A 13677-nucleotide genomic window follows, 5' to 3' on the forward strand; every position below is an offset into this window, starting at 1 on the left:
TTTTTTGTAAATGTTATATTTGAATCTTATCAAATATGTTCTAATTTGCATACATTTCCAGAATAGAAATCTGAACATTGGATAAAGCCAGGTTCAAAAATCTTGTTTCATTTTGTTGACATATATTAGAGTCAAAGGTTTTTACTTGGGGAATTCTGGATATCTCTTTTTATCTCTCCATAAATCAGAAAATACTGTCAACAGCCATTGAAAAAACATTTTTCACCTTTTTTTAGGAATAAAATGTGGTATAAATCAGGCTATGAATGATATCTGAACAAAGTCCGCTATAAAAACCTTCAGAATATAGAGAGGAATGAAACTGGAAAGTTTGGTGGATGTAAGTGCTGCTGAAGTGGAGATTTCTGTCTCAGAGTCTGAGTTAAACCTCATTTTGAGAAAACAGCCTTTAAAGATATGGATTGTAAAATGACATATAGTCTGAAGGCACCACAGGTGAATAGGGTAAAACAAATTAACTAATACATATCAACATGAAACTTCCCCTACTTGATTACTTTGATTATTTATGCAATTGAGGCATCATCTAATGTTAACTTTTGGTGAATAGAGGAGAAATCTACAGATGCAAATAGACACATTTTTGGATGTATTCTTCCCACTAGTCTGAAAGAAGATGTGTTATGGAAGCAAAATAGACCCAAATCTCTAAATTGACCAGTGAATGAAAATGCTTTTCCTGTATAGTGTCTCGCCTTAAAAACACAAATAAAGAGCAGCTCTGGGGAAGGGTGCAGGTGTGAATGCCTATATTACACTTAAGAAGTCCACAACAGTTTACAGTACTATAGAATGAAGAACAGATGGTGATGGTGATGGTGATGGTGACTTCCATCCATCCGCTGCTGAACTCTTATCAGACCCAGTTCTGCTTTGCATACGGCTGCAGAGAAGCCCGTATATTTTCATAGGAGATATATCATTCTACATTAGGAACACTGGGCTCGTCTTTTCTTCCTGCTTTTGGGGAACAAAGGATAGAAACAGCTAACACAGAGCATTAATTAATTTATAATAATTATATAATTATGCATTAATGCAATTATTAAAAGCAAAGCTTCATGCTGGAACTCTGTTGGATGAAACCATGGGAGTGAGCAATGGATCGGCTCTGCTGGAGGAGGAACAGCAACAGGAAACAGTTACGGACAAAAGTAATTAGTTTATTCTTTTTCTTCTTCTTGCTACAGCCGCATGTATGCATTTAAACTTCAATTAGTCTTTATAAAATCATGATCTTAATACAGGAAATTAAAGAGGAGAATCCTACACACTGCACCTTTAAAATCAACTACTTGCATGGACTGTCCAGTGGGTTTTAGAAGCGTTTTACTCATTATTACCTGATGATTTTATTAATGAGCTGCTCTTTCTGCTTTGAGGATGCACTGATTAGTTTCGCTTCTGTTTCAAACAACAATAATAGCTATAATAATAGCAAATAATACAAAAAAAATTCACTTATCCCCAGTGATGCAGACAGTGTTCAGCTTTATTTGCTGAGGTTCCGAGTGTGCCACTTTCTCTACAATTAAAGTTAATTTTATTAGTTGTGTTTAAAGCATTATAGTTACATTTTAAAATGTTTCTCTCCAGAAACAATATCCCAGTTACTTACAATAATCTACAAACCTCGCTGCGAGCAAATAAAACTGAAACTATCAGCATGGCTGGATTCCAGTAGAGGTAAGTGGGAAAGTACAATGTGCCAGTGTATCAGTTACACGTGCACAACCTCATGCAATCCAATACAAGTAGAGTACAGTCATGCAACAGCACCTAGTCTCATAAAGATTTACTGTTGGACTGATATAGGCTTTATGGAAATGTTCAGTATTGTAACAAGTCAACAGCTGCTGAATGAACCGTCTATGTAAAGTTGAAATGTTTGTCTTGTTGTCTCTCAGGCTGGTTGAGTCGGGACAGACAGCTGGCTCATTACTTCTCTCTGCTCTGCTTTCTGCTCGTCTTCATCACTCTGCTCCAGACTCTCTGCTGTGAGTATTTCATGATAGTCTGACTTTTTAATACTGACCCGTCTGTGGAAACAGGTGCACGTTTTTACTATTCATGCTCATTTTTGAGTCAGTAATAATTACGGATGTCCTCGACCAAAGAAATTCTTAGTCAACACTCATATTATCAACTAATCGATTAGTTGATTTAGTCGACAGATCTGTAAAACTGAGTTTCTCCACAAAGAATCACACAAAAGCACCACTTTAAACCTGCTGTTTACCAGAGATGTGATCATAGGTTTCTTAGAAATAAGTTATTCAGCATGAAAAAAAGCATAAAAAATGACTAATCCACTAAAGAAATCTCAGTCGACTAAAACCAAAAGGACCGATTATAAGAGGGGGCAACCTCGTAATAATAAAGGAATTTCAAGGCAAGGCCCATTTAATTACAGGTACACTCAATGAGCTGTACTTTAAAATGCATACATCGACAAGTCAAATATACAGAAGAATTTCATTAATAGAATACAAGATTTTAAATTTACATTTATAGTAAATTCTAGGATATAAATCCTGACAATAAAACAATAAATCCTGTGGCTCTCAGCGCCAAAGCCCACTGGTTCATACTGTGGATGTAAATCCCAAATCTGTAGTATATTGTTTTATTTCCTAAACTGTAGTTTTTAGGTTTTAATCACTCAAACAGGGGAAATAGTGCGTTTGTTTGGGAACAATTTTCAGAGGCGAATGAATCCACATGTGGTTCTCTAGTGAGCATTAGTGGCAGCAGGACAGTGTGTGTGGGATTGAGTCAGAATAAACTATAGTGTGTGTTCATGGTGATGAAGGAACATGATACCCAGTGACACAGTGAGGCTCACTGATGTGTTTTTAATAGTTTTTGATTAACCAGACAATATTTATTTGTCGGATCGCATCATTGTTTGTTTTGGTCTTTTCTTTAGATTTCTTGGAAATGGTGCATATTTCAAAAACTAAAACATCTGATAATGTCTCAATGTTTGCTTTAAAAAATACAGAATATTCTTTAGAGTGGTGCCAGCAGCTGTCCTTTTGGTCAGAAATGAAGACGTCGTTCTTTTCACGTCTTATTTTAGACTGAATGTCTTCATTTGAAGGTTTACAGAGAGGATTAACTCTTTATGGTTCTTCTGAATCATCTTTTTATTTTTTGTCAGTCTGCTTTTGTTTTCTCCCCGACACATCCTTTTATTATCCCGTATCCATGGCAACAGGTGATGGGACATTGTGTATGTAATTCTCTGTCTTTCTGGTGTGTGTGTGTGTGTGTTTGATATCACAGTGGTTCAGATCACCATGGTGTTCCAGTCACAGTCAACCCTGCAGGAAACCAAACTGAAGGATCTGACACACAGACTGGAGAAGCTCAACCAGTCATACCGCCTCCTGTTCTCCCAGTATCCAGCTCTGAACCAGTACTGCCCAGTCAGCAACTCCACCACCGGTGGTAAGTGCAAGATTTAGATGTCGGGAGGGAGGACACTTTTGTCTGGTCCTCACTTCTTCAAAAGGAATGCATATTGTCAATGAGGGCTAAGCATTAATATAATGCTTATAAATAAAGCTCATTAGGTAAAGACCAATGTTAAGATAGCACTGACACTTAGTTAAATGTGCAGATAGCAACCTGTCAGTTACCAATATGATAGAAGCTCCTTTCTGACCACAGCAGCGAGTTTGCATTGTGTTGCCTTTTATATCTTCATCTCATGACAAGACCCCCTAGTGGCTGCTTCCAGGTGTGAATGTGTGCAACTGACTCTCAGGAAAACTCCACTGAATACTTTTTTGTTAAATTTTAACTTTACATGATTAAAATATCTGCAAGTTAAATGTACTTTTGCACAAAAATGTATGCTAGTTTTGGTGTTTGGCGTTGATGGCATTATAACATAGTCATTTTTCAACCTGCTGGTCAAGTTAGCTGCAAAATGAGCTGCGTGGGCAAGTGAGCAGTGTCAATGTAACATTACGTCCACTAAAAGTGGTTGTTTTAGCCACTGACAGGCTCAGATTGCTATTCTAAGTGTCTGACAACATTATGGAAAGGAGCCTACTGAGAAATAAAACATTTTTCTGACCTTTCTCTTGATCCAGTCTGTGTGTCATTGTGTCCGAGTCCCGCTCAAGGACAAGTCTCGTTGTGAAATCTGAATATACTGTGGCTCCAATAAATACAGGCGGCCATCGAATTCAAAGAGCTCATCTCCAATGTGGAAATCATCTAAATATTCAGCCATGACATTGAGAATGTTTTAGATAACACTAAGCTACACTTTCTGTACTCCAACATAACAAACTCTCGTGTTTCCACCATGGATGTGTTCCACTATTCCAACAGATTTCACAACGAGACTTCTCCTTGAGCGAGTCTCTTTCCATAATGTTGTCAGACACTTATAATAACAATCAGAGCCTGTCATGAAAAAACAGCACTTTTAGTGGACGTAAATGACGGTGTCAGCTTGCCCCAATAGGATTACATTGCAGACCGCAAGCAGCTGTCTTCTACAGTGTTCTTCATCAATACTGGACCAGTTTCAGAAGTTCTTGTCCCTATTAGTCAGTTAGACACAAAAACATGGAAAAATAGGGTCCAGGTTGAAAAATACTGAAGTTAACCTTTAACTTGGCCAACATTTAAATAAATAAAAATTCCTTTCCATAGATCTACTTTAACACTGTCTTTACAATGGATCCCATCTGTTTCACCTTGTCAACTACTTGGTTTAGATCTTTTTCACTGCATCAAAGAAAGAAAGAGAGAGAGTTCTGTAAAAATGACCACAACTGACAATCAGTTTGATATTTTTGGTCAATGTTGACTTTTCTGTGCAGATTAAACACGAGGAATTATTTGCAGAAAACCATGTCAGCCCAGCAGCTCTGATTTGCATAGTGATTTGCAAAAATACACAAACCCCAAACAGCTCAAGCACGACCCTGTCAGCTGTGTCATTGTGGATTCAGATAACAGGAATTCACTCTCTCTCACATAACCACCCTCTGTAGTGGACATCATGGATTGAGCAACCTTTTTTATTCCTAAAATACAGTTTTATCTGAAATAATGATGTAACCTGTATACATACATTAAACAACATTTTTGCATGATTGTCACAATTCTGCATAATGCACAGCAGTTTATTTCAATCAAACATACACATTAACCAACTTGTTATTCATTGGAAATCATTTGAACATGAATGTAGTGTTGTTTTGATGTATTATGACAGTTTTTGCACTTTTAAATTTAACAAAACTGTTACTGTACTTTATGATTTTGTGAGAAGAGCAAGAAACAGTCATATGAGGATGTTTTAACAGCTGGAAATTGACCCATTCTTGGCATTTCTGTTGTGGAAAGGTCATTTGGAACTTGAAGCAGATTAAAACTCACTCTAAGGATGTGTTATTTCATCCGTCTTTCCTAACACAGAGAGGGTGTGCAGCCCATGTCCAGCCGGCTGGACGCCTCAGGGAGAGAAATGTTTCCTGTTCAGTCAGGACAGAGCCGACTGGATCAGCAGCCAGTACCGCTGCATGGCACTGGGGGCCGCTGTGGCCACGGTCAGGACAGAGGAGGAGCAGGTGAATAAACACACACACACACACACTGTTTCTGCTTCTGATCTGTCTCATTTTCTACTTTTATATATTCATTAAACATTCATTTTCATTACATATTTCATCTGATGTTCTGCTTGACTGTTTGGTAGAGCACATGTTGAGTCATCTTATTGAAAAATGTGTTGAACTCACCCTGATTGAGCATTTCTACCACTCGGTTTATGTTATGCTAAAGACATCCACTAGATGTCGCTGTGTCTTTAAATAGCATGCCTTTTTAGTCCGCCTCCTAACAGGAAGTTAGCAACAAAAACGTCACTTCAGACATGAGGACTCTGTTTGGTCACATTTTCAAAGGTTGACATATTCTTTTGACATATTGTCGTTTCAGAAGCTTTACTTTTTTATGAACAACTTTTTATTAGTTCATACAGACAGAAAAGAACATGTATACATATACAGATATAGTTCCCAAACAATTAAACCTAAATTGATTCATGGTATATTGTGCATGTACATAACAATACCTAGCGTGCAAATAATAATATGGAAACATGCATATCGATGTACAATATACCTTCACATAAATTGGTATGTCGGATTCTGTAGATTTCAGAAGCTTTACTGTCTAACAAGGGTCAAATAATGATCTAAAAACATGCTCTACTAAACAGTCCAGTTGTCCTTTTATGGTAAAGCTAGTAAAGCTAATGACGTAGTAAAATGTACTATTTTTTACTAAATAAAGAAACATTCTGATCATTCATTGTTGTTAATATGATACATTTAATGTTATTCCATTATATATATGTAGAAATAATTTAATAAGTATGATTTTATACTGTCTAAAAACATGCTCTACCAAACGGTTGAATTTAGTAGTAATGCAAAGATAATAAATTAAAATGTGTTATTAAATAAAAAAACATAAGAAACATTCATAGTTGCTAAAATAATTTGTTAATATCATATATTTTAATGTTATTCCATTATATATTTGATGAAAATCTTATATATCAGTAGGATTTTTCACCATTTCTGAGATGTTTTCAAAGTAGCCTACTGTAAATATGGTAAATATCTAGAATAAATACATGGAAATAATACTAGTACTGGTAATACTACTAATTTCATGGTAACACATTGACATATGTTGATATATTAACCTATTACTAGCATAATAATAATACATGGTTTGTATTTTTATTTTACCATGAAGCGAAATCTCAACCATTTGGTAGAGGGGTTTAAAAAGAAAAAGAAAACCTTGATTGTTGTTATTATTATTGCCCCAAGGACATCAAAAATGAGAACATTTTTCCATGGCTTTCCTCTTAGGGAGGATATTAAAGGGTTAAGTTAATTGTAAGTGTGTTTATATTCCATCATATTACACATAACATCGCTGGAAACTTCTTTTCTTGGTATTAATGTGTCTTACATGGAACTTCATTGATGATATATTCTGCGTCTGTCAACTTGTAAACATTTGAGATGCTTCCCCTGAAATATCAGCTGCTAGGACACACACTTCAATGTGCACACACACACACATACACACACACACACCCCATCAGAGAGAGAAGTTAAGAATAGATTTAAGACCACTATGAAATATGGAGACATCTGTATGAGCAGTCGCAGCTTGAGGTCACCTCAGGTTTTGTCTTTCACTGTTTTACTGTATATGTAACACAGTTTATGTCCTTGTTGTTAAGATGTGATGGGGGGGGAAGGATTTAAAATATTTTCTGATGTGTTTCTCAGGTGTTTCTGTGGCAAAAGGCCCAGAGTCTGAGCCAGGGAGATTCGTACTGGCTGGGCCTCAGGAGGAGTGACGGCTCCCCGGTGGAGAAGGGACCAGGGTGAGTGATGACATGCAGGAAGAGGAGGAGGGTCGAACGGGGACAAACGGGGCTCCTGAGGTGACGGGCCACCAGCGGCTGGTCTCTATTCCTGTAGCTGGAGAGGTTGGTCACATGTTGGTGAGGACAGACGAGTAGGGAAACTAGAGATGAGTGATTCCATGTGATGATATTCAAATGTTTATTACCAATACTAAAAAGGCCCTCAACATTTATTTTATATTTAAACATTATGTTGGGGGATTTCTGGATGAAAATTGTCCCCAGATAATAAATACAATTATTCTGTTGTATCAAGAACTAATCTGAATTTAAGTTTCCTAAAAAATACATAGCGAAACCAATTTCTTTTGGAAACATATGCACCAAAATGTAGCACACATATTATTATTTTACATAAAATATTAAATACGCACTACCTGTCAACCTAATTATTTGAATTACTGAAGGGATCCTATTAATTTTATTTATGTCTCTCGTTATTTATTTATTTATTTATTTATTTATTTATTTTTCCTTTGATCTAAGTGTTTTTTTTTGTTGTCTTCATTTTTTTGAATTTTGTATGGTTATATTGTCATGTCATCATATTGTTATGTTTGTTATGTGTATTTTGTCTGTGTCTTTGTCTAAAACAAAGAATAAATATTAGAAAGCTAAAAATCAGGTCTACAACAAACTTTCCTCATGATTTAAATATTTAAAAAAAAAACATTAATATATATATTTTAATTTTTTTAGTTTCTATTGTAAAACTAATATAATATGTATTTTTAAAAATAATATATTTTTTAATAAAAACTGGGAAAGCAAAGTTTACAAATTAGTCGACCTTGAAGGAAAAAAATAACAATAAAATACACAATGAGGAGGTCAAAATATGAAGCAACAGCAAGGAAAAGTGTCTTGAAATAAGAATTTATTGTGCATAATTAGTTAAAAGAAAATGTAATGTTGACAATGATTTTTATTCAGTGTGTTTGTTTTTATATTATGTACTGTATTTAATTTAAAAGGCAGCTAAGATGTTTTTCCTGGTAAACTTTTTCCTTCTATTTTAATGATGAATTTAGAAATTAACAGTATCCTCTCACGCTGCATATACTGTGATTCCGTTTGCCTTGAGGGGAGGGGATTGAAAGAAAGTGGGCGACTGTTTTAATTTTATGATGTATTTTCCTATGGAGGAGTAGCGGTTGCCATGGTAACAGATTAAAGATTATAGTGTTTTTTTCCTCCTGCATCTCCCTGCAGGTTTTGGGAGAGTGAGCCCGATAAAACAGACAGCGGGGGGGAGCTGTGTGGTCGACTCCCCCCAGGAGACGACTACAGGAAGAGCTGGTTCACCTACAGGTGCTCCAACCTGTTAAGGAGCATCTGTGAGAGGAGACGAGCTGCTCTACAGTGAGAGGAGAGGAGAGAGGAGAGGAGACCAGGAGACCAGAGGAGAGGAGGGGAGAGGAGGGGAGAGAGGAGAGGAGAGGAGAGTAGAGAGGGGGGAGGAGAGGAGAGGAGACCGAAAGAAAGGAGACAAGAAAGGAGGAGAAGAAAGGAAACTAAACTAATAACAATGAAGCAAGACAAAACCAGATTAGTAAGAAACACTTCAGAAACAGCTGATATAAGCATTATGTGCGGTTGTTTTAAATGTATGAGCTATTCTAATATTAATAATAATAAAATACAAAACTCACTAAAATAATTATTTGTTTTATTTATTTGTTTGTTTTTCTTTTGTTTGGCTGTTGTTGTTTGTTTTTAGCAGGAATCAAACTCCACAAAGGATCATTCATATTTCATTAAATCATCAGGTAATTTGGTTTTCCCCAACTCAAATCCTCAATAATTACCATTTTAAATTAGTAAAAGTAACAATAATATTAATAGAGGTACAACAAAACTAAATCAAACAATGCAAAAAAAATCTTTAAATCTGAATGTATTCAAAATAACATACAAGCAATTGAAGTGGTGAAGTGATGTATGACATTACACAATATATATAAGCACAAACAATGTCAACACTATGTCCACTTACTAGCTTTTCCCGGAGCTTTTAACCACATTTAATTCAATATAAAACATGTATTATTTGTTTATTAAATTAGTGGACCTTGCATTAAACATTTTCTGTCAGACTATTTTCAAGGTCAAGAATAAAGTGAAACGTCCAATATTGAAGCGGATGAGGTGGTGTATGACATATGTTTATGCTGCATTTGAATGTGGTGTATTGACCATGTTGTGTTAGCATGAAGCTCCATTCATCGTCATAAGAAGAATCAGAAGCATAGCTTGTCAGTAGCTTGTGTGTATTGTAGCATCCTTGGCTGCTGTTTCCGGTCTGCAGGTGTACCTCCTCAGAGTGTCCACTAGGTGGCGGTGCTGCATCTTCAAACAGTACGTCAACCCTATTTCCTGTTTCCCGACATGCACTGCGAGAGAGCAGCCCTTCAGAGCAGAGGACAGTGAGTCTTCTTGAGATCCATCCATGCACTGAGCGTTGACATTACAGCGGAGTCTCTCTGGAAGGTAATCAAAGTGTTTCTGCTCCAGCAGCACGTCGCTAATACTCGCTTTGAAATGGATTCATCTTTGTCATGTATTCGTTTATCTCTGGAAAACAGGTTAGATGTTCAAAGTGTCCAGCAGGCTTCACCTTAATGGACCTCTAGTGATCTCTGCAGGTTAACGTCAGTAAACTGCCTTCTACTCCTAACTATTATTATATATATATAACTATAGAACTATTGTTGTGAAGTTCAATAATAGGTCATTTTGAGCTAGCATTAATGTCATCCTTCACAAACAGCTGATCGTTAGCTGTCACTGAATAATCCTGGCTAACGTTAGCAAAACATGCTCCAGATTGCATTAGAACGTTCCATGATCAGTTGTTAGCATCCGTGATGTGCCGAACTCCATTTGGAAAAAGCTGTGTTTTTGAATATATCCTGCGTTAGTGCTAAAACATACCTGGTAGAGCGCTATTGGAGGTATCTTACTGGTTAAAAGAGTCTTCGGGTAAATTCGGCACTAACCACAGTTACCAAGACGGGCTTAAACCGAAGAAATGATCAAGTTTACCAAGTGGTGAGTGCTATCCACTGCCATGGACACTGTGTTTTGGGAATAGAAATGTCCTCTCTTGTACTGCAGACCCACTGTCTTTCTGCTCTGTTTAGTCAATGTGGTCGCTCCACTGTCTTTCTACTGTGTGCTGTCAGTGTGATATCAGTTTTAGAGTGGCTCACACCCTGTTGGTTCCTCTGCAGAAATCCAGCAGCTTGAAGATGTCTGACCAGATCGATGAGAAGATCAAGAACTACAGGACGGCTCCGTTCGATGCCCGCTTCCCCAACACCAACCAGACCCGCAACTGTTTCCAGAACTATCTGGGTAAACCAGACAACCACTTTACTTAACTGTCTATGTCTTAGAGATTAGTGTGTTGTCCCTCAGGTGGTATTTCTTCAGGTTTCTTCATGCCGTGTTTACTGATGTAGAATTGATCTGAATGTTTCCTTGTGTCACACCAATACTGGCCAGTTGTCTTGTTTCCTCTCATGCTGAATCCAACCTGAACTGTTAACCAAAGCAGGTAAAGATGGACGCAGGTCATATCTACCTCGGAGGCATTGTTTGTTTGTCTTTATTTTATCGGGAGGACGATTATTTTCACAGCTCTGTTTTGAAGATCTGGTAGTGGCTGTATTTCAGCTTTATTTCATGCATAAAGGGCGGCTGTGGCTCGGAGGGTAGAGCAGGTTGTCCACCAATCGGAAGGTCGGTGGTTCGATCCCCGGCTGCCCTGGGTCACATGTTGATGTGTCCTTGAGCAAGACACTTAACTCCAAATTGCTCCCGAAGGCATAGCTATCGGTGTGTGAATGAGTATTTAGATTAGATCCTGATGGGCAAAGTTGGCACCATAGCAGCCTCTACATGTGTGTGTGAATGGGTGAATGCTAACATGTAGTGTCGGCAGACTAGAAAAGCGCTATATAAATGCAAGTCCATTTGCCATCATTTTATCCTCATGTAATAAGTTTCTTTCATATGGAATTTAATTGTCATAGCGACTGTATTTAAGTTACGGAAAGTGTTGATTCTTTGGACTTTAAAACTGTGGCAGATTAATGGCTCAGTCCGATTAGCTGCTGGCTGTTTATTGACATTTCTTCTTCCGCTCTGTGTTTTCTGCAGATTTCCACAGATGTAACAAAGCTCTGTCTGCCAAAGACCAGGACACGACTCCCTGCGAGTGGTACCAGAGGGTCTACAAGAGCCTCTGCCCCATGAGCTGGGTACGTTCCACCTTTCATACTGACTGTTTTCATCATTTAACAACTGCTGGGATCAACCATAACTATACAAATGGCTCTTATTCAATTTGATCCGCTGCATATTAGAAACTGTTGAAGTGTTAGGTGTCAGGTATTAATTTCCCATCTTTATCTTGAGCGTGATATCTTGGTCTTGTTTTGAGCTTTTCTCGCACTCTCTCCTGCAGGTTCAGAAATGGGACGAGCAGTTGGAGGCGGGAAATTTCGCCGGAAAGATCTGAACGGACACATTCCTTTTGTCCTTATCTTAGTATCTTAATGTGAAGCATCTGCTCTTTCTGTACAGAAGTGAATAAATAAATGATATAATGTTACTGTGAACCTGGCTGTAGTTTTCCTGCTTTATATCTGATATTGATTCCCAACTCAAACTAGTGTGGAGTCCCTGGACATCATCCTCGGACATGAAATACCAAAAAAATAAGAAAATTAGAGTCTTGAATATGTGCATTAAATCTATTACAAACACGAGGTAGCTCTTCAGGGGCTTTTCTTTTGAAAAGTGACAGCAGTGTAGCATTTAATAGGCCCTGGGGCCTATTAAATGCTACACTGCTGTCACTGAGGAGACCCTGGGGTCTCCTCAGTTTATTTAAATGGTCAGATATTAAATATTAATGTTGTCTTTAATTAGCAAGTAGTCAAGACCACTTCTGTTCACACTGGCAGCCCAACAAGATGGAAAACACATCCTGACATTTATGGGATAGAGTTGAATAAACCAAGTTGTTTATGAAATGGTAAAGTAGGAGCGGTATCAGCCTGGTGTACAGGTAAGGAGAAATAACTAACTTTTCCTTTTTGGCTTGTTTCTTGGATCTGTTTCTTTGATGTTAATGTGGAAATGTAAATTTGTCGAGAAAAGTAAGGAGAATGTAGACACATTTTGCTTTTTATAAACCAAAACTATGAAATGGAAGATGGCAAACATGGGCATAAAAGTTAAAGCAAATTAATTTTATATATATAGCTTAAAATCACAAAGTTGTATCAGAGGGCTTCACAATACGTACAACATGCTAAACCCTTTATTCTTAAACCGTCCGTTTGCATAAGGTCAAATTTATGAAATGGACATCGTACATACAGAGTAGAAAGAAGTAACACCAGTAAAATTACAATATGGACTAATAAAGTGTCAATATTGCGTATAGGGCTGTAACCATTAATCAGTTGTTTGGTCTATAAAATGTCAGAAAATGTGGATCAGTGTTTCCCAAAGCCCAAGATGATGTCCTCAAATGTCTTTTTTTGTCCACAACTCAAAGATATTCAGTTTACTGTCAGAGAGGAGGAAAGAAACCAGAAAATATTCACATTTCAGAAGCTGTAATCAGAGAATTTAGACTTCTTGTCTTAAAAAATGACTGAAAGCGATCAAACCATTATCACAATAGTTGATGAATAATTTAATAGTTGACAACTAATCGATTAATTCAGCTCTGTGGCGATGGAGAAATCGCCCCCAGCAGGCGGGTCTGTGTAGCAGCTTAGCCAATAGCTGATTCAAGCTCTGAACGAATTACTTTAAATTTAGCCAATCAGCGTCCTCAAATCTGATACGAGAGGGGCTATTATTTTATCGCCCCCAAGCGAGCTACTGCTGACGTCAGGCTTAAGAACATCTAGCCCGTGACGGGAGACTTTGACCAATCACAGGTAATTTCATTGAGAGAGCGTTCCTATTGGCTGTGCTCTGGACATGTCCCCGGAACTTGGCGTTCCTTCAACAGATTTCACAATGGCCACAAACTTTCTCATTTTACAGCTAAACCGTGCACTACAAGATGATTCTGAGAACATCTGAGGAGAGAAATAGACATTAACGTAACAGAATATTGATTCATATTTGATCAGCGCTGCCTAGTT

General features: G+C 37.5%; 2 protein-coding genes across 3 annotated transcripts; both read left to right on the forward strand.

Annotated features, from left to right (window-relative positions):
* The first annotated feature begins 995 nt into the window (after positions 1–995).
* On the forward strand, positions 996–9161 carry LOC119502860 (C-type lectin domain family 6 member A-like). Its single transcript, XM_037794119.1, has 6 exons — positions 996–1175; positions 1929–2018; positions 3310–3474; positions 5467–5618; positions 7365–7462; positions 8717–9161. Exons 1-6 carry the CDS (start codon positions 1058–1060, stop codon positions 8868–8870), a joined length of 777 nt encoding a protein of 258 aa, XP_037650047.1. The 5' UTR covers positions 996–1057; the 3' UTR covers positions 8871–9161.
* A 676-nt stretch (positions 9162–9837) lies between these two features.
* On the forward strand, positions 9838–12129 carry LOC119502861 (cytochrome c oxidase subunit 6B1-like). Of its 2 annotated transcripts, none has more exons than XM_037794120.1 (4): positions 9838–9994; positions 10738–10861; positions 11669–11769; positions 11976–12129. In XM_037794120.1, exons 2-4 carry the CDS (start codon positions 10756–10758, stop codon positions 12027–12029), a joined length of 261 nt encoding a protein of 86 aa, XP_037650048.1. In that variant the 5' UTR covers positions 9838–9994; positions 10738–10755; the 3' UTR covers positions 12030–12129. The 2 variants fall into 2 exon arrangements, with proteins under 2 accessions (XP_037650048.1, XP_037650049.1); XM_037794121.1 differs by lacking the exon at positions 9838–9994 and adding an exon at positions 10399–10555.
* Positions 12130–13677: the final 1548 nt, after the last annotated feature.

This window comes from Sebastes umbrosus, chromosome 15 (genome assembly GCF_015220745.1).
Source record: "Sebastes umbrosus isolate fSebUmb1 chromosome 15, fSebUmb1.pri, whole genome shotgun sequence".
In the NCBI taxonomy this organism is placed as follows: Eukaryota; Metazoa; Chordata; class Actinopteri; order Perciformes; family Sebastidae; genus Sebastes; species Sebastes umbrosus.

Coding starts and splice junctions, on each gene's coding strand:
- LOC119502860 (XM_037794119.1), top strand. CDS start 1,058: ATGCAATTATTAAAAGCAAAGCTTCATGCTGGAACTCTGTTGGATGAA. Junction 2,019..3,309: donor TCTGCTCCAGACTCTCTGCT/GTGAGTATTTCA, acceptor TTGATATCACAG/TGGTTCAGATCACCATGGTG. Junction 7,463..8,716: donor CCGGTGGAGAAGGGACCAGG/GTGAGTGATGAC, acceptor ATCTCCCTGCAG/GTTTTGGGAGAGTGAGCCCG.
- LOC119502861 (XM_037794120.1), top strand. CDS start 10,756: ATGTCTGACCAGATCGATGAGAAGATCAAGAACTACAGGACGGCTCCG. Junction 10,862..11,668: donor CTGTTTCCAGAACTATCTGG/GTAAACCAGACA, acceptor TGTTTTCTGCAG/ATTTCCACAGATGTAACAAA. Junction 11,770..11,975: donor GCCTCTGCCCCATGAGCTGG/GTACGTTCCACC, acceptor TCTCTCCTGCAG/GTTCAGAAATGGGACGAGCA.